Here is a 24,038-nt window from a genome sequence, read left to right on the forward strand (position 1 = left end):
TGGGGTTTTGTATTTATTTACAGCAAGGTCTTTTATTCCTCTTTCCATCCGGAATGTACATGCCACAAAACAGGTATTTAGCTCTAAAGAGTGCAATCAGAAGGAAAATCTGGAAGGCATGGGAGTCTGGACTTCCACAAATTTTATCTCAAAAGGAAAATTTGGGGTTGATGAGAGCTGAGCAGTCCAAGCCACAGAGACACCCAGGTCTAGATCCACTGAGACCTGCTTGTTAAATGACCCCAGTTTGCTCAGAGTAGAGGTGGTAGCCTGGGGAAAGTGCTATTGAAAACAATTACTCTTGCAGATGCCCAGTTCCCTGCTTGCCCCATTCTCCCAGTCCTATAGTACTGAGCATCTACGGTTCCACCAGAGACAGGTCTTTGGCTGTGCCAGAGCAGAAACTGCTGGTGAGGAATCTGGATCCATAAAACCTCTGCTTCAGGTGCCCGTGCCTCTCTGCCACCCTTCCTCCTTGGCCATCAGCAAAACAAAATTGTTTGTACGACCAACCCCATACCACAGCATCTCTCTGAGCCTTGGAGATGCTCAGCATTCAGCTGCAGACCCATCTAAATACCAACAGTGTCCTTATAAACAGGCAAAAGTAAAATCAAACATCTCCAAGAGATTTGACTTCCAAATCTGTACCAGCAGGCAATGCAAAGCAGAAGGCAGCAGAAACGCTGGGACCCCTCTGCAGTGGAAGGTTTGAACATACCTGTGGGTTGGCAGGTATGTAAATCTCCACTTCCCAGCATTTTTGCAGCCTTTAGGGATGGCTCTCTGAACTGCACCAGCATCAGCATCACTTCAACAGGCTCAGATTTTGCCCTTTGCATGGTGAAAACCCTTTGACCTTTTCTGTATGCATTCAGAAGCACATCCTATTTTGCGTGAAAATGAAGTTATTTGTCTAACCAAGATAAATAAATAAACCCCGGTCTCCTAGACCTGGGAGGGGAGTTTAGGAGAAGCATGCTCCTGGGCTAACTGTGCTTTTCCCAGAACAGAAAAAGCCCACCCTGTTTGCCTAAAAGCTGAAAGTGATGCAAAAGGAGACCATAAGGGAGTATGAAAATGCCTTTGAATCAATAGGATAAACTTAACAGGATCAGGAATAAATAGAATGAATGAAATAGGATAAAAATGCCAGAGGAGACACTAGACTCAACATTGCCTCAGGGATCACTGCTGAAAGAGCAGAAGGACCAAGTTCATCCTGGGTGTAATTCCCTTGGCCATTTCCTCCTGGTGTTTTAAAGCTTGGTGGATTTAGAAGCTTTGGGTGGGATTTTTTTTTCTCCCTGTCAATGATGTCTCAATTCAAATAATGTGTGAGATTCTTGGGTTTGCTCCACACCCGCCTGGCACGGCTTAGGGTCTGGCTTCTATAAATGGCGGCTTCCTATGACCCAGCAGTTCCGCTCTGGCTACGAGGATATCCATAAGGGTGCCTACATGTGAATTTGGGTGATGAATTTAAAGCAGTCATGTTTGCAAACCAGTTTTTATGTTTATGTAACAGATTCCATCCCGATTCAACAAGCATGCTGACAGCCAGGCTTCACTCCAAGCATGTGTTTAGATCTCTTTGGCTTTCAAGGAGTTTATGCTTATGCTTTAAGTTAAGCAGGTGTTTTGTGTATTGAGTCTGTATCCTTTTAACAGATGCACCATCTTCGCTTGATCCTTCAAAGACAAGAAGAGATTTTAGAAAAGATACTCCTCGGGTATTTGCTGGTTGCTGTTCCCAACAGCTCTCTGCTGTGCAGCACAGCAGGGCAGCCCAGCAGCTCCCAATGTGTCTAGCTCCCACACAGCCCTCATTACACCACAGAAAATATAAAAAGAACGAAAATTAAAGTATGTTGAAAACGCATCTTTTCTCTGTACTAGTTCCCAAGGCACCTCATGAGCAGGTGTGAGTTCTGTGTCTCAGCAAAACTGTGGACCTGATTAATTTTGTTTTATCAAAGGACAAAGGTGCCCCTTCAGAAACCAGAAGTCCTATGTAAGCCACATTCATCGGTGGCTGAGCACAGGGTCCTGGGCACCCCAGCTCCTGGAGCATCTCCCCCAGCTGCCTGCTGGGATCACCATACTAGGACATGACACTGCAGTTCATGTTCCTGTCCTCGCAAAAGCAGCCAGAGAAGTCTCCAGCAGCAAAACTTCATCAAACCGTTTGTTTGAAAGGTGACCCCCACAGAGGAGGCAGTGCCCTATAGCCCCACTTCTGGACACCCTGCTAATTCACAGCACTGCTCAGGGACCAGATCTTCATCCCACCACCTTGGCTTTCCAACACAACTCCTGATCCAAGGATGAATTTTGCGTAGCTTAGGAGAGTTGATGAGTGCACCACTGCCCCCAGCAAGATGGCTGCAGGCCATCAGCTAAAATAGCTGCTTGTCATCATCTCCTTTGTCCAGGCTGTGGGCTGGCATAACCTGTCTTCACTCCTTATGAGATCCTTTTACACCCGCCTTTGAAGGGCTGACTGACGGCAGGACCTTGATCTTTCCTTTTGTCCTGTTCCCCCTGCTTCTCTGCCTTTCCTTTGCCATCTGCTCTGGTTATTTTCCCCCTGTGCCTTTTGGGGGTCTTCTCCCTTCTTTATTGTCCCCTTTCCCCCTTCACGGATCCTCTCCCTACCATCCTGGGTGGCGTGTAGACTCCCAGAACAGCCCTGATGTGAGTTAGGGTGCTCACCCAAACCAGCATTACGCTCACATGCTCTGGCATGGTGGGGTGTACTAGTGAGCATCGATCTCAGCACAGGGGACCAAGTCAGGACCATGTCACACCCTGGAAGTAGCTAGCTTGGAGGGTGCTTTGCTCCAGCATCATCACCCAGAAGTGCCCATCTCTCATGGGGCAGGTGGATCATGTGGATCTCACAAGTATCATGTGGACCTCATGGGTATTGTGTGGACTTTGCAAGTATCATGTGGCCTCATCGGCGGGGGATGATCAAAGAATTTCCTCCTGCCTGGCACCAGGCTGTGCCGTGGGCTCCCTCTGCAGCAGATTGCCCCCACAGTCGGGTGGCCCGTGCAGCCCGCAGCACTCTGCCAGCACAAGCAATTCCTCCCAGGTCAAGGACCTGGCACAGTGAGGGGTGTCACTTACACCCAGACATGGATGGCACAAGCTGATAGGGGTTAACTCACCTCAGTGGGCTGGACCCCTTCCAGGGGAGCAGACACCCTGAGCTCAGCCAGCAGCTGGGAGCAGAGGTGGAGGAACACAGCGAGGCAACAAACAGCCCAGCACTGACAGTGCCCTGATGCCTGATGCCCCAGGCTGTGGCACAGGCAGAGCCAGGATGCCAGGGCTGTCCACCACAGCGCTTGGGAGATAGTCCTCCTGCTAGGGAGGTGTCAAGCTTGCAAGAGGGAAATGCCTTTCCTGAAACAGTTACTTTGATGCTGCCTGCATTTGTAAAACCGAGACTCCATCCTGCGAGGAGTGCCTGCCGGATTTGAATCAAGTGCTGCTGGTATGCAAGAGGGGCTCATACCAGGGCATCGTGCACAGTAGTGGCCTCTGCAGATGGGTGACCAGTGCCCCACAGCAAGGGCAGCACCCAACCTTTGCCTTGCTACCTCTAAGCAGGCCTGACACACACCCTGATGTCTTGCCACAGTGCACCTCACGGCAGAGAAGCCCTCTGGCCTTAAGGAGTTTCTTTTCCGAACGAAGCAGAGCTCAGGCGTGCACGCTCTTACACGTGAGAGAGACCCGGGGCTGGAGGGCAGGCTGGGATCCAGCCCCCACCGTAGCAGGGTCTTGCCTCAGCCCCCTCCAGCCGGGCTGGCTCTGACCCCAGGCACATGGCCTGAGCCCCTCTGGTGTGGATAGTTTGAAAGAGGGAGATGCCACTTCCTAGAGCTCTTGAAGGAGGTGGATGGCAAAACTGTGCCCACCCATCTGCACCGCACTGCTGACCCCTCAAAGCTCAGCATGCATAAGCACGTCCTAGGCAGGTCTGGATGTGCCGGCACTCCGGAGAGTCTGGAAGGGAATTCAGGCACAGTGATCTGTGATCACACATCAAGGATAAACAAAGCTCAAGGCTTGTGCTGTTGTCTTCTCCCATGGCAGGGAGATGGACATCAGCAGACCCTAGGGGTGTCATCAGATTGCTCTCTTTCCAGTCAGAAAGTGAGTTTTTACACTGAAAATAATTGCCCCTTAATGCCAGCTGCAGGGACCAGAGCATGCATTGCCACAAGGTTATGCTCCTTCCAATCCATCTGCTGTCCCTGTGTCGAGCTCAAATGTCTCTCCTTCTCCCCCAGCCCCCAGCTCTCCTCTCAGCTTTCAGAGCCACCCTGGCTCCCAGGATGTGTGTTTAGCCTTCCCCTTCTCCCACCACCTCCACTGCTCCACAAAGATGAACAAGGTCAGGGATGGGTGATACATCACCACCAGTCCCTCTGTAATCCAGGAGGGACCTGGGAGAAGGCTTGGCTACCCAATATCCATCAGCTCCTGGGGACATCGCTTGTACTAATGTCACAAAGGGGACGTTCTTCTAGCTTCATCTAAGCTATGGCTCCAGCGAAAGCACCAAGAGACCAACGTTTCCAGAGAGAGTAGCTGACAGTGATGGGAAAATGCTGCTGCACTTTGAGAGTCCTTGTCACATGCTGCACCCCATTTGTGAGCCTTGACAGGCTGGGAGATTTGGGTTCTTTCCGTCCTAATTCTTTCCGAAAGGAGCTACTCCATTCAAGTAATTCAGTCATGCAGTTTGGTGAAGGTGAACAGCCAAGCAAAGAGCACATTTATACAGTGATACAAATGGGCTAGAGGAACGTCATTCCTTTCCTTGCCTCTGATCTGCTCATTGGCCTTGGCAGGGTTGCTTCCCACCCTGTGCCTCTATTTCTTCTCTGCCTCCTTGCCTTGTGCATGCAGCCCACAGCCTCCATGGAGAGAAGCAAGAATATCAGGGACTGGTTTGGGCTGGGATATCTGGTGCCTCAGGAAAAGCAATAACCTGCACACCCAGGCTTTGCCCAAGCCTGCAGGCGCTGGAGCTCTCCCTGCCCACCCACGTCCACCCAATGTAGGTTGGATGCTGTGCCCGTTCAGGGCCTCAGTCAGAGGCTTCTAGGTGCTTTTGTGGATCTCTGAGCGTGAACTTGGTGGTGGACATGGAAAGCCACAGAAGGGAGGTGGAGACAGGATGGGCAGATTACAAGCAGCTGCTGCTGGGGTGCAGCGTGGCAAACAGCCATCTCCCCCAGCAGTGTCTGCGGAGCATTCAGGGAAGGGGAGTCACAAAGCTGGGGAAGAGTGGGAGCTGGGAGGCAATAGTGCAGAAGCCAGAATTCATCTGCCTATGGAAATCTCCTTATAGCCGTGGCAGGGTCTTGCTGTGCTCAGTGCTTTCAGGGGCAGGGAGGGACTTAGCTGTGTTCTCCCCCCGCTGCCCTGCCTTTCCCTGCCTGCCGGGTGGGGAGGTTTCAGCAGCAAATGAGCAGCACTAGCCCGGTCTGGCAGCGTGGGGCGGTGAGCGGGCAGGGGTGAGGTCCAGCCTTCGCAGGTGCAGGGCCACACGGGTGATGCATCTGCCACACTCGCCTCCACACTCCCACCCTCCAGACTCTCTCTCATATGCTGCTCCCATCTTCCCGCGTCTCTGCTGCCTTTTTATCCTCGGTGCCTTCGCTCGATGGGAACATCTGACTGAGATGCAGCGATGCACTGCCATCTCCACCAGCATCAGTGGCACAGCAGGCATGGGGCAGCCTGGCCGCCAGCACAGGGAGGGCTTCAGCCTACTGGGGAGGGGGTGGCAGGAGCAGATCCTCCAGGGTTTAGCCTGGGGCACAGCACACTGCAAAATCGACAGCGGCCGGCTGCAGCAAAAAAAGGAAAGACTGATTTATGCCCCCACTGTCTCCACGCTGCTTGGTTCCAGCAGAGCTAAAGTGCCGGTTTTGCCTGTACTGGGCCCATCGCGGTGCAAGATCCTGCCAAAGCGTGAGAGGGATGTGCGGTGGAAAGCGTATCAGGGGTGGTATTGTCTACACGCAAATGCTCAACTTTATGTACTTTTAACTAGAGGTGTAACAGATGGTTGCATTTCAGTCCAAGCAGTGGAGAGCCATGCCCATTCCGGCTGGAGCCAATCAATCCCGCCACTCTGGGGAAAACGGCAAGCTGGGTTTGGAAGCACGGCTGCCAGCAATCCAGAGGAAGGCTTTGCACAGGCAAACGTGGGCTGCTGCCATGTGAAACCAGGGAAACAGGATTAAAAAGCCATCGAGGCAGACAGCAGAGCACGGCGCCGCAACCCATCCCCGGAGCAAATGGTGGGAGAGACAGCGAGCAGCCGGGGCTCAGCAAACGTGCATCGGCCCAAACGGCTGTTCCCAGGCGCTGGCACAGGGAGGGGAAGGGAAGGAGGTTCACTGTGGGGGGAGAGAAGTTTTGAGGAATGGGGAGGAGGCTGTTCCCACTCGGTAGTGCAGCAGGAAGGCACTGTCTGTGATGCTCTGCCTGCTCATGGTGTTCTGCCCGATCCCCTCATCTGTCTCCACACCCCACAGTGTTATTTCTGCGTGGGGTGGGGACTGTCCCCCACTGCCATGGTTCCTGCTCTTCATGGCCCCACAGACAGTGCAACATCCCTCCTCTGAGCCCAGGTACCCGTGGGGCCTGGGCACATGGGCCCTACTCCATGGGGGACCCCAAGGCACCACAGCTGGGGGTCCAAGGGAAGGAAGAACCTTGCAGTGGGAAGATGGCCTCTCCCAGTACAGCCCACACCAGGAGACAAGTATGGACAGGGCTGAGGCAGCTCCCACCCCAGGCCTCACAAGGGAGATTTGCCTCTGGTTTCTGGGCAGCTTTTGGGCTGATAGAAGGGAATATGGTAGTGTAGAGATGGCTGAGTTGGGCTAACTCAGGGTTGTGGTTTAAGATCTGGGGTACAAGGAGGTGAGTCATGGAGAAAGATTATCCAGTGTGGGTCATGGGAAAATGAGCTGGGAGATTACAGCCAGGAGGAGCTTTTAACATAAGAGCCTTCAAGACAACCAAGAGCAGGGGAAAGAGCACAAGAGGGAAAGCAGCATCGTTACCTCTCTGCTTCTCAGGCTCCTCACCATCTGAAGCAATTGCAGATCACTGCTCGCTTGCTGGGGAAGGTACTGTTTCTCACAAATCCCAATAGGACCGATTTATCCTTACTGCGTGAAGGGCTGGATAAGCACATGGGTTCCACTAGCTCTTCCAGATCCAGAATGGGGTTACATAGTTGCACCACACCTTCCCTAAGCATCTCTCCAAACCACATGGGCATTTCTGCCTCCAGGGCACCAAGATTTGCTCCCACCATAGTTCACTCTTCAGCAACAGGGAGCACTTGAAATACAGCTTTGTCCTTCTTTCTCAAATACAGGTTTATATCGAGAGAGAAGGATAGACAGACCATCAGAGATGAAATTTCCCTGTGCCCCTCACCTCCTGCCAGTGAACCTGCAAGGCTGAAGAACCGTGGGAGCAGATACAGCCAAAGGCAGTTGACAGCTGAGCCTATGGTTCATTTGCGAGGTTCTCAGCATACACCCGAGATTTGGGAGGTGCCCCTCAGGATACAGCCTCGAGGGTTGCGCATTACAGCAGTGCAGATCATCAGATCAGGAACTGTAATGGGAGGTTGCAGGGAAGAAAGTGATTTTGTTTAATGGCTTCTGGAGGCTGAGGGATTTTGGAAAATCACTAGAATTGTGGATCCTGGCAGGAAACCCATGCTCCATTTCAGTGCTGTCAACACCAAGCAGCCAAAAAAACTGGGAAGCAGGTTCATGAGAGAATGCTTAAACAAATGAAAAAAAAAAAAAAAAAAAAAAAGTCTGTTTTATCCTTGTCTCTTGCCCTGGGTGGTTTGTCCACCACAACATCTGCTCATCTTCAAAGGTACCTCTGTCACCACAAAGCTCAGGTGAGAAAACTCCAATATGCAAGCTGAACTGCCCTCAAGGTTTTGAGTGAAACATTAAAAATTTGCAAAAATCCAGTGACTCAATAAGACTGGATGACCCAAGGAGTCTGCCCAGCCAGGCAATGGGCAGCCCTAAGGTTTAAGTGCTCGAGAACTGTTTAGAGGGATACATCTGCATCAAGGATATTTCAGTCCCTGCACATCACTGGCACCATTCACCAGTCCACAAGTTGCAAACATATGACTGAGACAGAAACGCATCCCAGCGAGGCGGCAGGGAGACTGCAGGCAGCCTTCTGCAATTAAAATGAAGTATTTCAAGTAAATCTGGCTCTTTCCTCACTCTTACCACATTGAAAAAGCCTCAGGAAGTCTCTCCAGGGGCTTCCTCCCCAGCCTGGCAGGGTTGGTGTTCCCCACAGTGCCATCAAGCCTTTCACATCACCCCCACAGGGCTGGGGGGTTGAACCTGTTTCAAAGACCTGTTCTCCCTCCCCACTGCACCTCCTCATTCTCTCTCATAGTCACGTTCCCAGGTACCTCTCAGCAGATGTTTACAGTGCTTTTGTAAAACATTTCCACTTTCTGGAGCTTACCGAGCTCTCTCTGTCTCACAGGTGCTCTTGTCTGGAGAATGCAATGTCATGAAATGACTGCTGTGACAGCAGGCATATCCTCCCCCAGCTCCTCTCGCTATGCGACAGACAGGGTGCCTTGTTTAGAGAGACCAAGAAAAACCCTGTGGAGGCTGAGGATGCTTGTCCTTACACTTCTGCTACAACCCTTACCATTCCCAAGGGAGGACGGTTTCATAGCAGGGCCCAAAAGTCCCTTGGATGTTTCATCTGCATCCAAATTCCTTGGATGTTTCCTTTCACATCTGCAAAGCCCTCCTGGCCCTGAGAATGTGGGCTATACAAAGACACAAAAAATCTGGGTGGGCAAAGGAGCAAACCCAGACCATTGCAGCACATGACGGGGCCAGACTAAGGACGGTCTATTATGCTGGCAACGCTGCCCAGGGTGCTGCCAGAGGATGCTCTCCACCTTTGTTCAATGCATCGATGCCTGACTTAGGTCCATTCCAAGAAAGTATGTGCGAGCCTCAAGTTCCTGGCCTACTTTACCCTCAGGAAACTTTGGAGCTTTTGGTGAGCTGGGATGAGCTCCCTGCCCCACTGTTTCTGTTCCACCACTGCAGCCCCAGTAGCCAACCTTTCATGTTCACAGCCATCTTTCCTCATACACCAGTCAACCACATGCACCAGCCAGGCATCTTCCCTAGTTCATCCTGGTGACCCAACACCTTCCCCAGGTGTTTGCCCAACCTGGGACACCACAGACCTCCCCACTGCCCACCACACCATGAATGCCATTCTCTCTCTGAGGTGCATCTTGGTTTTCCTTGGTCTTCTCCATCAGCTGCCCAGTCCTGGATGATAAGAGATGCACCTCTTCCACAGTCAGCTGCGTGTTTCCAGGCTGACAAGCTTTACCAAGGACTACGGATGTCTGTGCTGTCAGACAGGCTGAGGAGTGGGTGAGCAGGGATTAACTGTGCGTTGCCTCTTCCTGAACAAGTGCAAGCGGACATGGAGTTATCAGGTGACAGATTCATAACAAATGAAAGGAAGATCTTATCTGCATAGCTTGTAGATCAGCCATGAAACTTATTGCCCCGGGATATCGCAGATGCCAAAAGATTATATGGGTTGAACAAGTGGTTAGACACGTTCATGGAAGAGCAATCTATCTGGGGCTATAAAACACAAAGGTATCACTCCTAGCTCAGGACTCTGAACCACAAACTTCCAGGGGCTGGGAAAGTATCCCAGGGAAACATGCCATATACTTGCTAATGTTTGTATTATAATAATATAGTGCAACACTATAGTGATAATAATATACTACATAATTGGGTCTTTGCACTCTCAGGACATCCATCACCAGCCAGCAGCAGAGTCAGGATCCAGGTTTAGGCAGACCTTTGTTAGACATGATATGGCCTTCCTCAGCCTCTTGTATAGGGTGACAGTATAGATCAGTGCCAGGCTGACTGCCATTAGCGCTCCTGCAAACATGTAGCGCTCACGTCACTGAACTGCCTCGTTGCTCTTCAAAGGAGACAGGCAGGGATAAAGCCTCTGGTTCTGAGAGGGTTCGTGAACCTAGATCTGCATGCCATACCCCTGCCTGTGCCAGGGCAAAGCATGGTGTTAAGCTGTGTGTTTGACTGAGCTCTGGGTCTAAAACCGAACACATCAGCAGCTCTGGGTCAGTGTTGTGCTGGGTGTGGAAGTCTGTGTCTTTCCTGGAAAGTTATCAATTAGGGAAAGACCTTCATCTGAAAATATCTTTTTGTTTCTCAGGAATAGATTCTTTCCATCATTCATCTCCTCTCACCTGATGCAATAATGTTGACTTTTCACCACTGTTTTGCATGCTCCCCTCAGAACCCCCAGAAGCAACACCATCTCCTGTGCTCCTGGTCCATGGAGAACCACTCCCATTCGTGGCACAGCCAGGTGCCCGTGGCATGCAGGTCTCAGATGCTGCCCTGCTCCATCTCCATGAGCAAGTATAAACTCGCTGCCCCCATCCACAAGCTTGTTAAGCAGAACAAGCCCAGCTTACCTCATGCAGGCATTTTTAGGACTGAATCAGCAGCTTTGGGGCAAGAGAGCATCATGGACTTGACACTAGCAAGTCCTGGTTCAGACAGAAATTGTGACTGCATTCCTATCAGTTTCTTGCCCCAGTCACCTTTGCATCTACCTCTACTGAAACTCCCACCTGGGAAAGACACTTGGGGATGGGGGCCAGATTTGATCCCTCCAATACCAAGGGAAAGTTTTGGGGAGAAAATGCAAAACTTATTTTCCATTCAAATATAACTAATAATAAAACCGGGGAGGAACAATGCTGGAAATATGCTAAGTAAGCAGAAATCTGGCTAAACAGAAGTTTTCCACGAGGCATCAGGAAATCTCTGAATTGCCATGAGTGCCTTATTTAGTGGTGCGTATGCTTTTTGTCCACACAAGTTCCAGTCACTGCAGCCATCAAACATTTTTTAATAGGAGCATTAACTTAAGAATAGCTAACAGTAATATTCCTAGCTGTGTGGAAACAGCATTTTATTAAATGCTTCACACAGATTTTGTATAATAAAGATGAATATATTATATCCTCTGCCTCCCCCAGAGTGAAACAATAATAGGAAAATAAAAAAAAAAAAACAATAAAGTGAAACATAAATAGAACATAATGGGACTAGTAGCGAACTGAACTGACTATATAACATCTGCTATTGTTTGCCTGGCAAACGCAAACAAGGGGAGAAACCAAGAAAGATTTGAACAGCCCTAACCTCTTTCCCCTTTGCTGCAAGAAAGCAGCACTGACATCCCAAGCAGATCTGTTTCAGGGCTGACAAAACGGTGCAAGGCACAACTTGCAAATTTGTCCTTAAATGTGTCAGACTCCGCCAGCTTCTGCGCACAGAGCAATTTGCACAAGTCTTCCGATGCCAGCCCAGTTTATGTGTGAAAACATCCACAGATCTGGCAAGTTCCCAATGTGAAAAATTCATTAGTTTCAAATCTCAGGTTTTGCCATGTGTTTGCCCCTCGCTATTCTCCAGTTTCTGAAGTCCAGTCACCCTGTCAGCTGAGCCGACACAAAACCATGGGAGCCGGGCAACAAACCCTGCCAACCGAGAAGGCAGAGAAAAAGCTGACATCTATGGGCAAGACCTCAGCTGGCTCCTGTATGTCGTAACCAGGGAGGACTTGCCTGTATCAAGGACCTTTGGAGAAATCAGGATAACTAAGGGATCACACTGTGAGCAGAGGGAAGGATTTTTGCCAGGCAGCTCCTCTGCAGGTAACAATCTAGCCAGCTCACAGGTGCTGTGAACCCAGGGCTTCGCATCTGCAAAATCCAGCCTGGGTTTGTGACCAAGCTTAAATCACAGCCATCCTGACTGATAACAGAACTGGCTGGAAGCAGGGGGAAGGAAAAAAAGAGCTAAATGCCTATAAAAGTCATTTTCTCTTTTATTTGTTATCTTGCTTGTAATGATCACACCATGTTTCCTATCTATTTTTACAGTAAGTTGTATGCTGGTCTCAAGAGGCCTCTGTATGACTTATTATTAACGATGTCTTCTTATTATGGATGGTGATTTATTATCAGAGTGATTCTATTTGTACTGGGTATGTTGTTCTGCTGCCAGCACAAAGCTCTTGCCATCTCCAGAGCAAAAGGTCATGTTCCTGCAGCACTACGTGCCCAGCTCCGCAATGCTGAGCCAGTGGGTCCGCAGATTGCACACATGCACAGGGCAAAAGGGCAAAGAGCAGAAGCAGCCGTGCACCCGCGGCATTGCAACTGCTCTGTAGCCACAGGGTGCGTGGGTGCTCCTTCTCCCACTGATGGACTTCACTCCTCTTTACCCTCTGCCTGCATCCCCTGTATGTAATGAGGTCACCATTTACGGATCTGTATACATCTCAAAAAACCATACCTTCCATCATTTTTGCCTTGCATTACCAGTTAACGAGTCTTTAACCTTGGGAAACTGGAGTCGCTTTTCTACCCTGTCCTGGAGCCCATGTACTCCGAGGCTCTTGGACGCTCGGTAGCTATAATAAGGGACCATCTGGAGTTTGGCGGGAGGTTTGCAGGGCACAAGAGACTTTTAACACCGTTTCTTTGCTGAGACTACAAGCAGCTGCAGGTACACAGCTTTCCAAGCAGAAAATCACAGGTTTTAAAGCTCAGGCGAGGGGCCGCTCCTGCAAAGTTATCCTGTGGCTTGGCTCAGGCCGAACTAGCCCCTCCACAGCTGCTGTCCCCCGTCGGGGAGCAGTGAGCCCCGGGGACCCCTCGCCCGGAGCGCGGCGGGGCAGCGGCTGCGCGGCCGGCGCGTTCGGCGCCCTCCCCCTAGCGGCCATGCCCGGGACCCCCGGGGACCCCCCTGCCGCTCCTACCTGGCCCGCAAGGCTGGCATCCTGGCTCGCCGCCGGCCTGCCCAGCCAGCCGCAGCCTTTCCCGAGGGCGAGGGATGCCCGCTCCGGCCGGCCCCTTTGCGCGCCCCAGGCCGCATTACTGCTGCTGCTGCTGCTGTTTGTGGCGTTGATACCCCCCTTTCCAGGCCTTGCTCACCCCTTACCCAGGAACGCTGGTAGGTTCTTATTAAGTTGTAACACTACTGATGGCAGATGCAGAGAACCTGACTGGTTTTGTCATGTGCGAGCAGAATCCAGACCCACGTGTTGCTGCTTACTTGGCATTAGCAAAGACCCGCTTTCCACACCTGTAAAAAGCAGCAGAACTAAATAGACCCCGAGGAGATTTCAAGCAGAAAAATGGGAGAAACCTTGAGGCTGTTCGCTACACATGCTTTACTCAGTGCCCAGGAAAAAAGCCCAGGCAGGAGAGTTCCACCATCACAAGCGATCATACATCAGCTGGAAAAGAGCCCTGGGTGCCAGGCAAGAGAACGTGGGAATTTGGCATCACAAGATGTCAGAAACAAAACAAAACAGAGAAGGGAGGTGGACCAGGATGCTCAGAGGTGGAATCACTGAAGATAAGGCATTTTTGTCCTGATATTTAACCTCAGAGTCTGAACCATTTCCTGAAGAGAGGGAATTAGGGAAATGCCTAACAGGAAAGATCTTTTTTCACCCCAGCCTCCTGTAGGAAGCTCTTCTCTCTCTCTCCATCGTACTGCCATGCAGTGCTGGAGACAGGGAGACAGCCTGATCCGACAGCGATCGGTACAGAAATGCTGTAAGCTGACAGCAGCTATTACGCAGGAAGGGAAATGCCAGCCACCATTACAGGATGCTAAAAAGTACCCATAAAAAGAGCCATGTCTGATCCAAGACCATCCAAGGAATGTGTCTAAGGTTCCTGGGGCAGAAAGCAGAATAAAATAAACAGAGGTGTCTGCTGGCCAGGGCCAAGCTGTTAGGGAAAGGTCACTTTTCAAGGCAGGTCTGAGACAGGCCCAAGGCAGGATGCAAAGAGCAGCTTGGCACTGGAGAGCGGTGCAGGGGAGCCCTGTGTCCAGCAGCAGGGTCTGGGAGAGGTTTGAGAATCATCTTGTGAACGCCTGCCATGGATGGAGGCCACAAGCGTGCAAGAGTATAGCCTGGACTTTGGTGAGAGAAACAGGAATAGAGAAGAGGAAAGCTGCAATACCCTGGCTTGGTCTGGGAGGATGTGTCTGCTGCTAAGTGATGCTGTAGTTTGGAAGGAAAAGAACAAAAGGCATCTGGCACCTTGCAAACTCACCTCACCTGTGAGTTGAAAGGCAAGTGAACTGCTGTTTGACCCTACGTCTAGCTGCTGCCCCTTTATAACAGGACCTGAGAGGGACAAGAGGAACAAACACAGCAAGCCTTAACATGAAGGGATGGATTTTAAGGGCACCTTTCTTTCCAGCAGCACTTCTCTGAGCTTGAGAGATCCCGCAAGGTCAGATGGGGTAGGATGCAAAACTGAAGGGATGGAAGAACAGGGGTACTGAAAGAAAGAAGTGAGAGGTAGGAAGAAGCAGCCTCACGGCGCTCAAAGTTGAAAGAGATCACAGTCAGACTCTGGTTTCACATCTCAGTGCTGCTTTTGCAAAGGGTGGAAATAGTAGTTTTTAATTAATTTTCTTACTGCAGTTGTTGGAAGGGGAGGAGGGAGGGGAATCACCTTCAGAAAAGAAATACAAATAACTGCTTTAACAGGAAACTTTTGCTGCTGTAATTTATTGGAAGGCAAAATGAGCTCCGATTACATTATCCACCCGCACTGTGCCGGCAACACGTACTTCGGATATTGTGCTATAATCCAATGACTGCTCCTGAATTATTAACACCAAGTTGTTATTAGAAGAAGTTGCCTGGCTTATTTCCGCCATTCTCCCCCCCACTCCCTTTATTAAGTTTCAATTGATTCCCCACACCTCCTCCTGCCCCCCAAAAATGAGCCCTCGCCTCCCTGGCTCCTTCATAGCTGCCACAAACGTTACTTGCATTTGGCAGCCTGGTGAATTATTCACGCGTGCCGGGAGCGGCAAAGATATTACAGGTCTCGGAGGAGCCAGCACCGCTCGGCTGTCACAGCCCTGGGTGACTGTAGCGTCGCTCACCCCCAACCCCCGCCCCGTCCAACAAAGTTTTGTCGGGCCTCGAGCCCAGAGTGGAGTGTCGGGGCAGGGGGGCGTCCCGCGGGCAGCCCCGCCTCGCTTCTCTCCTCGGGGAACCGAGAGAGCCCCTGGGCCTGGGCCGAGATGGGCATCACCCAGGCACTCGACACCCCCAGCCCAGCCCCGCGGGGCCCGGAGGTGACAGTGCAAACCAGCGCTGCGCGCTATTTCCAGCCGCCTGCGGGGGCAGCTGCGCGGACTGGGTGCTGCCTGCCCCCGCCTGCCCTGCGCCCATCCGCTGGTCTCGGGGCGAGCTCCGCGCCTGCGGAGCACCGGCTCCCCCCTCCAGCCTCCTCCCTTGAGCCAAGGGGGACTGGAGAGAGAAGGCTGTGGCTGCGCTCCATCCCAAAACGAACGTGACCCAGGGAGCAGCCAGGGGGTGCGCAGAGGGTCGGGTCTGCGCTGAGCCCCTCTGCCGGCCCTGCCCGCCTGCCTCGGCTCTCCCGGGCTGGGACGGGGCAGGGACGGCCCGAGAGCTGCTAAATCTCTGCCGCCCACAGAGACTGGCAAGGCCGGGAGGCCTGAAATGCCCTCGGCCGGCTCCGACCCACCTCCCTGCCCTGCAGATTGCATTTATCAGAGTATTTAAATTTTTTTAATAATAATAATAGTAGTAGTAGTAGTAGTAGTAAAAATCAGGTTGTCGCCTTGCCTGGAGCCGGGACGAGCACTTCCCGGCTGTTCTTCCCGGGGAGCCTGCATCCAACTGGGTTTCTTGGACTAGAAATTAAAATACTGGACTCTAAAAGAATAAAAATAAGTTCAAATGTTCGTATGCGCCTTTCTCACTCGGGAACCCCTGCGACGGCTGCAGGAGGACCCTGTCCCACCCCCCGGGGGGAAACCGGGGTCTGGCTGGGGGGCCCGCAGCGCAAAGCAGCTCTCCAGCCCCCCCCCAAATCCCGGGGCAACGCCAAAAGCCCACCAGACGTGGCTGTTCGGAGGGACCCCGACCGTGCTGAGGAGGAGAGGGTATGTGCCGGCCCCCAACATTTGGGATTAGGGGCACCCCCGTGGTTGTCCCCCGCCGTGGGAAGCGCTCCACGCGGCCCCGCTCAAGGCGATGAGGCGGCCGGAGGAGTCAATCCACCCGGGGAGTTACTTTTAATTTGTGCTTTACAAGGGTTGCGGCGGAGGCGGGCTCCCCTATTTTCCTTGCACCCCGCCGGAGCATCCCGGCTTACAGCGGCCCGGGGGTTCGCTCCCGTTTGGGTTCATCCCTCGCTCCGCTCCCTGCGGCAGGGGGGCGGGGGGCGGCCTGGGCACCGCCGTGCCCAACCCCGCTCCCCGGGGGCTTTTGCGGGGGAAACCAGCCGGCCCCGGGTGCGGCCAGGGGTTTCCCGCACACTGCAGCTCCGCCGGCCCCGACGCCGCTGGGTCGCCCCGGGAGTTCGTTTGCAAACGAAAAAGCCCCGGGGAAAGGCGGAGAGGCGGGCGCTGCCCGGCCCGCCCGCCCGAGGGGCAGAGCTCCCCGTACCCCGCTTCGGGCAGGGCTTCTGGAGTGGCCGATTCCATCCCTGCCCGGCCCCGCGCAAGTCCCATCCCCGCTGCGGAGACCCCCGAGGGAGCGGCGGCTTCTCCGCGTTTCTCCGCCGGGAAAGGCCAGGGCTTGGCGGGGCCGGTGCGCTCCAGCCGGGCCGGGCCGGGCGCGCTGCCCCTGGCCTCAGCTCCCCGGCCGGGTGCGGGCACTTGGATCAGGTTTATTTTTGGTGCAACGGAGCTTTTTCCCCCGCAGGGAGCTGGTTGCGAGGGGAGGAAGAAGGGGGGAATAGCGGAAAAACGACCTCCAGAGATGGGCTCGGTCGGGGAGCTTCCCTCCGGCTCCGCTGTGCCCCCCGGACCCCCGACGCCCCCTCCCCAGCAAAGCCGGGAGCTGGCGGGCGCCCAGCCGGGGGCGGTTGTTTTCCAAGGGGAGCGACGACGAGCAGTGCCCGGCGGGGACAAGGGACACCTGTGGGTACATTTTACCGGCAGTTTTGCAAGAGAGAGCTGGGACAGGGACCGCGGCGGGCTCCCTCCTCCGGGCTCCACGGCGGGTCCCACCGGGCTCTCTCCGCCTCTCGGCCCTCGCAGCCCCAAACTTGGGGGGTGCTTAAAGACAAAAATAATAGTTATTTCCCAGGTTCCCGACTCGCCCCCCCGGCCCCGTGCGGGATGCTGTGCCAGGACCTCTCGCTATCAGCTAGAGAGCACGGGGGTTTGCTCCTCTCCGCGCTGCTAACAGGGAGCGGTAACGCGTTTAGACCACTTAAACTAGGCAGTCATAACTGGGAGCCATGCACGGCTCAGCTATGCTGGGAAAGGAGGTGTCATTTGTACGCAGTTACTTTGGTGATCAACACTTGAATGATTTATGCCGCCTGCTTTAATTATATTCCTGTGACATTTTCCTGGACAAAAGTGGGCCGCGCACAGCCAAAGCGGGCAGCCCCGGCGCGCCCTGCCTGCCTGCCGTGCCGGACGGCTCCCGGGGCGGGGGCAGCCACGCCGGCACCCCCGAACACGGCGAGGGGGGAGGCAAGGGGAGACGCCTCCAAAGATGCTACTCGTAGCCAGAGGGATTTTTTGTTACCCCCTGAGTAGTTTCAGATTCAGCGGTAGTTTTCTGCTTCGTGGAGGAGGAAAGGCCGCTGCTTCGCTTGCTTTTCTTCCCCGGTGAAGGGCAAGAGCGTGGAGCGACACTTCCCTGACGGCTCTGGGGGGGGCTCATCCATCCCCGGGTACAGCCGGGGCCGCCGGTCCCTCCAGCCCTGCTCCCCTCCCTGCCTCTCGGCCGGGGACCCGACCCAAACTTTTCCTGCCTGCACCAGGAGGGGATCAGTGCCAGGTCCCCGCTCAGAGCGGGGGGGGGGGGGGGGCGCGGTTGAAGCGCTGCGGATGAGGGTGTTTTTCCCCAAACGACCCCAAAACCGGGAGTCACGACCCGCAGCTGCCTCCCGGCGTGACGGGCAAGAGAGTCCGGTGGGATGCGAAGTTCCGTGGCAGCGGCCAGACGAGGCACCCGGCTGTCCCCGGGGCCCCCTTGCTCCCCGGAACCCTCCGAGGACCAGGAGATGCGATGGGACCTGCCGCGGGACACGGAAGGTCCCTAATTCGGGGCTGGGTGCCAAGCGGGCTGCCAAAAAAAACCAAAACAAAACAAACAAAAAACCCAAAATAATTAAATTTCGAAGGGTGCTGAGGGGGGATGCTGAGCTCTTCCCCTCAGTCGGGGCGGGGGCAACCCAGCCTGCTCCTCCTCTGATTTTTGGCCACCCCCGGAGGGCAGAGAGGGAGTCGTTTGCGAGGAGCGAGTTGCAGCCGTTGCAAAGGCAAAGTGAGCGCAGGGAAAACAAAACCAAACCCATGACAGGCGCCACCGAGCAGCCGGGAGCACCGCGGAGAGGGGTCGGTCGGACCCCGCCGGGACAGCCAGAGAGCGCCGGGGGGGTCGGGGAGGGGGATCGGAACCTGTTCCCTTCCCTCTCAGCCACACCTTCTCTCAATGAGGTGCTTATTTGGGGGGGACACTGGCCACAAGGGCAGGCGGCAGGCCTGGAGCCACCGGGCTGAGCTACTCATGCAGAGCATGAACCCGGCTATCCCCTGCCAGCAGCGGCCGAGGCAAACGAATAAGGGTCCCCCCGTGGCGAGGAGCCCGTCCTGAGGCTTCTGCCCGCCTCCGCGGGCTCTGCCCCGACAAGGGAGCCAAAAAAAAGCGGGGTGCTAAAGCCCTGTCCCCCCGCGCAGGCAGGGCAGGGGAGATGCGGGCCGGAGGGACAGCCGGGGATCCGGAACGGTTTGAGGGGCTTCAATATGTCTAGCGCAGTCAGGTCTGCCCCTGCCCTGAGCGGAGCGGGCTGCGCTCGGGGTGCGGGCGCAAGTTGCGCCCCAGGTCTCCGCTGCGCGGGGGAGACGGGCCGGGCTGCAGCCTGGAGCCGGTGGCGCCTCGGCACATCCCTAACGTCGCCAGCCCGCCCGAACTCTCACCCAGGAACGAGACTATTTTTCTTTCTCTCTCCCCCCGCCCTTTTTTATTTCTTTTTTTTTTTTTTTTTAATCTTATTTCTGTAATTATAACACCAGCATCCCCGGCTGAGTTCTCAATAAAACCCGGATCCTGACATAAAACGCCACGCTGGAAAATAATGCGAGGGGACACAAGGGAGAGGAGGAAAGTCTCTAATTGGTTAAAATATGTTTAAATCACTTCATAAAACCCAAGCAAAGCGAAGCAAATAATCCACCTAGCAAAGCAAAGAAGCTGGGCGATTTAGAATCAGTGTAATTCGCTCCCCCCGACCAGCTCCCCCCCAGCTCCTCGCAGTATTTGATATGATGAATAACCCAATATAGGCCTTTAAAAATAGGTCACTGCATAAAGAGACTCCCAGAGAGCTATAAAAAAATGGGAAGAGGGCGCTTTAAGGAGAGGAGCCATTTGCTTCTTTTGTGCTTGTTTGGTACCTAGCGGCCTGGGAGCTGCCAGCCGTCCTCCTCCTGCCCGTCAAGGTGAGGAGGAAAAGTTAGAGCCGGATCCGGCCCCGGCCTCTCCTCCCGCCCCGCTGCCCCGCGATGCGCCCGGCGGCCGCCGCCCGCCCCGTCCAGCCCCGGCCCGGGTCCGCGGCCCCGCGCCCCGCGGGGCGCTCCCCGCCCAGGGAGGGGGCCAGGCGCTTACCCCCGGCCCCAGGCTTTGTCTCCGGCGCTGCGGAGCGGCGAGGCAGAAGCGGGCGGGCGGCCCGAGTGAAAATAATAATAAGGAGCAGTTTTGGCCCCCACGGACAGCCGCGCCGGGCCGGGCCAGTTGTCCCCCGAGGGCGGGGGGCACAGCAAGCCCCGCCGCCGCTGCTCCCCCCCCTCAGAGCCGTCCGTAGGCTCGCAGGAAAAGGCCTCGGGCTGGAAACCGGCCCTCCCCGGCCCCGACACAGCCTGTGCGGGGCGGCGGAGCGCGGCCGCAGCCTGCCCCTTCTCCTCGCGCTGCCCCCGGCCGGCATCACCCGCCGCCCCCGGCGCCTACGAAGGCGAAGAAGCCGCCGACATCCCGGCAGCAATCCCTGCCCGCGCCCCGCCGCACAGCCCCTCCGCGGGCACTCCCGGTACCGGCACCCTCCCGGGGGGGTCCTGCCCGGCCGCCGGGCTGCCCCCGCCCCGGCCCCCGCAGCCCGCTCCGGCACAGGGCGCTGGGAAAGAGGAGCACGACAAATTCGGCGGAAACCATCGTATTTTATTGGAAAGGAAAGGTCTGCCTTACCTGGAACCAGGCTCTCACCTTCTTCCCCTCATTAAAAAAATCAAACGGCTCTGGATAAAGCCGGAGAGAGACATTTTAAATAAACTAGTAGCCGAAATTAACAGGAGGGAGAAATAGAAGAAAAAAAAATCTCGGGGGGAAGGAAGAATAAAAAAGATACCGCCGGATATTTTTCGGTTTGTTTTGTTTTCGCTTATTATTATTTTTCACTATACTGTATTATCCTGATGCAATAAAGGCTGGTTTGTAATGTAATTTAAAAATATATATGTCCAAACAAATAGCAGGGCCAGAATATGACAAGTGCATTCAGCATTATAATTCAACTGGGCTCCACCTCCATACCGCCTCCTAATTAATGGGTCTCCGAACTTGCAAAAGCCTGCATTGGACAGAGAGAGAGAGAGCGAGAGAGAGAGCGAGAGAGGGCGAAAAGTGTCATTGAAGATAATTGATTACCTCCCAATCAACAATAACTTGTTAGCAATAGTCAATTACCCCGTCTCTTCTCGCCTCTTTCCCCCTGGTCCGAGGTCTCGGTGCGAGGGCTGCTCTCCCCCTCTCCGAAGTCTGCTTTTTAATTTTTTTCTTTTTTCCTTCTTTTTTTTAATTATTTTTTGGGGGAGTATTCGCTTGGGGGGGGGGGAGGGTAGGAAAAGTGCTGCGATTTGGGGTGTTTCTTAAAATAGCAGCTGGGAAGAGGAAGAGAGAGGAGAGAGCGAGCGAACGGAGACTGAGGAGGAAGAGAGAGAAGGGGGGGGGAAATCCCCGACCCAAAACCCTGGGACAAGAGGTGCAGCAGGACCACCTCCCGGCGAGGGACCGACGGCAGCTCCGCTCCCGGCCTCAGCCCGCCGCCCTGCCCGCCCTGCCCGCCGCTCGACGTGGCTTTCCCCGGGAGGACCCGGGGCTCCTCCGCCGGAGTTGGAGGTGGACTTCAACTTTTGCTCGCTGTCTCCGCCGCCGTCACCTCGCGGTCCCGCCGGGGGCTTCTCCCCGCGGCAGCGCATCCCCGTCGCGGGTGGGGAAGGCAGCCCCGCGCGGCCCGGCCCCACCATGACTTCCAAAGAAGAACCCAAGCCCTCCTCGGGGGAAGAACGGCGGCGGAGCCCCTTGGATCACCTCCCACCGCCGGCCAACTCCAACAAGCCCCTCACCCCCTTCAGCATCGAGGACATCCTCAACAAGCCTTCGGTGCGGAGGAGTTACACCCTCTGCGGAACGGCCCACCTCCTCTCCGCCGCCGAGAAGCACCCCCCAGCCGGGCTGCCCCTCTCCGGCCGGGCGCTGCTCTCCCAGACCTCGCCCCTCTGCGCCCTGGAAGAGCTGGCCAGCAAGACCTTCAAGGGGCTGGAAGTCAGCGTGCTGCAGGCGGCCGAAGGTAAGCCCCTCGCAGAGTGGGGGGATCCTCCCGCTGGTGGGTGCCCCGCTCCTCCCCACGGCCTTGTTTTCCTGCCCCCCCCCCCCCTCCCCGCCCCCCCCCCATCTCCCGGGGTGCCGCACAGGGTGGGATGGGGGGGTCCCTGGGCGGCCGGTACCCGGCGGCATCCTCCCCCCGCGGCCCTCGGGGTGCAGGAGCAGCGGCTCTGCCCCGCTCTCCCCCGACACCGACGAGGCAGGGGCGGGGGGGCTGGGGGCTGGGGCGTGGGGACGGGGGACGTGGGGAAAGCGGCGACAATCTGGCGGCTCGTCGGCAGGCAGGGACGGGATGACGATCTTCGGGCAGCGGCAAACGCCGAAGAAGCGTCGAAAGTCGCGGACGGCCTTCACCAACCACCAGATCTACGAGCTGGAGAAGCGGTTCCTCTACCAAAAATACCTGTCACCGGCGGACCGGGACCAGATCGCCCAGCAGCTGGGGCTCACCAACGCCCAGGTCATCACCTGGTTCCAGAACCGCCGCGCCAAGCTCAAGCGAGACCTGGAGGAGATGAAGGCCGACGTGGAATCGGCCAAAAAGCTGGGCCCCAACCCCGCCGTGGACATCGTGGCCTTGGCCGAGCTGGAGCCCAGCGCCGAGGGAAGGGGCAAGGCGCGGCCCGGGTCCTCGCCGCCGCCCCCCGCCGCCGCCCGGGAGCCCGGCGCCCCGCCGCCGCCCCGCCCCGCCTCGCCCCCCACGGAGCGGCCCCGCAGCCGCCGGGACAGCGAGGAGGAGGAGGAGGAGGAGGAGGACGTGGAGATCGACGTGGATGACTGAGGGGCGGCCGGCGGCCCCCCACCCCCTCCCCGTCCCTTTCCCCCACCCCCCACCCCGACAGCTCCAAACCGGTACCCCCGGCCCGCATCCCGGCCCCGGCAGCGCGGCGAGGCGGCTGCTGCCCCTCGCTCGGAGCAATAAGCAATAGAAACCCACCACACACACACACACAAAAAAATTAATTTAGGGTAGACTCGATATCCCTCCGCCTGTCACATCTTCGGAATGGTGCAATTACGGACGGCTTCTGTATAAATATTTAAACGTATATATTGGATTTTTTTTCCTTCCCCCTTCTTTTTGAGGTTTTGATTATTTTTTTTAATAGCTATCAATGACGGTTATTTTATCTATGAGGGAGACGCGTAACCTTGGAATAAACTCGGCTTCCAACAGATGTTTGGGTAGGCAGTTGTTTTCAAAGACTTCCGAAACGAACCACTTTAGAGAAGATTTAAGTTAGACTTAAAACGGCAACAGCAAAAATTAGCCACTTTCCTTTCCTTGCATGTTTCAGATGTGCACGAAGTATTTTTTTTTCCTTTTAAAAATACTTTTTTTCTTTCGCAATCTTGGGAACTTGGGGATGGGTTATAATGCAAGTTGAAAAATATATACTTTCTTTTTTTCCTAGAGCATAGAGGTTTGTCTCCAATGCAATTTCTGCCTCATTTTACCAATTAAAAGCTATTTTTACCATTTTCTGCTATTGTTGTGCTTTTATTGAAAAGCTGCCTTTCGTATTTTTGATATGAAGGTGGTAACAAAAAAAAAGAAAATAAAAAAAATCCTAGAATTATTTTTTACTCTTTTTAGAATTTTTGCATGCTACGGAAATAAAAAAGGACAAATCCCAAGATCAAAGCATTTAAATATTACACTATAAATTAAAAGAAATGTACAGATTTAAGACCTGTTTTTGTTTGAATTGTACAAATTTTAAAAGGCCTGCTATTTAAGTTCCGATAGGGACAATGTCGCTTTATTTACTGTCTCTTAGAATTGTACAGATAGCTCTTTTTTCCGATACAATAAAATCTTTACCATTTTAATATACTTTTAACGTCCTTCTTTGTGAACGAAAAAACGCTCTGCTGGTCCGAGGCTACGACAGGCTTCCCCCGCACCCAGGGATCTCCCATCCCAGTTGCATTTAAAGTTACTTTAACCGCAGGATCTGTGAGGAAAGTGACAGGGAAGGAGCACACAAGCAAGAACTTTATTTAGGTTGGTTGTTTTTTTTTTTTAAAAAAAAAAGGTTAATGCCAGGTGGACGTTCGCAGGGGGAGAGCCCGGCGGATCGCTAAGGCGGGCGGTGCGGGAGCGCTGCCCGGGCGCGGGGGATGCGCGGCAGCGGCGGGAGCGGGGCCACCGGCACCCCCCACCCGCACCACCGCTCCCGCCTCCAGCGGGGCACTTCCAGCCCGGAATTAGA

The 24,038-nt window shown here is 54.6% G+C and overlaps 1 protein-coding gene across 1 annotated transcript in view; it reads left to right on the forward strand.

Annotated features, from left to right (window-relative positions):
* Positions 1–23,659, forward strand: part of LBX1 (ladybird homeobox 1) — a 43,174-nt gene extending 19,515 nt beyond the window's left edge. The window contains exons 1-2 of the mRNA XM_080402457.1: positions 1–21,787; positions 22,104–23,659. The exon at positions 1–21,787 is cut by the window's left edge and continues 19,515 nt beyond it. Of these exons, the coding sequence (XP_080258583.1) occupies positions 21,463–21,787; positions 22,104–22,603 (825 nt within the window). The 5' untranslated portion in view covers positions 1–21,462 and the 3' untranslated portion in view covers positions 22,604–23,659. The remainder of the gene's footprint in view (positions 21,788–22,103) is intronic.
* Positions 23,660–24,038: the final 379 nt, after the last annotated feature.

Source organism: Falco punctatus, assembly GCF_963210335.1.
Source record: "Falco punctatus genome assembly, chromosome: 9".
Classification (NCBI taxonomy): domain Eukaryota; kingdom Metazoa; phylum Chordata; class Aves; order Falconiformes; family Falconidae; genus Falco; species Falco punctatus.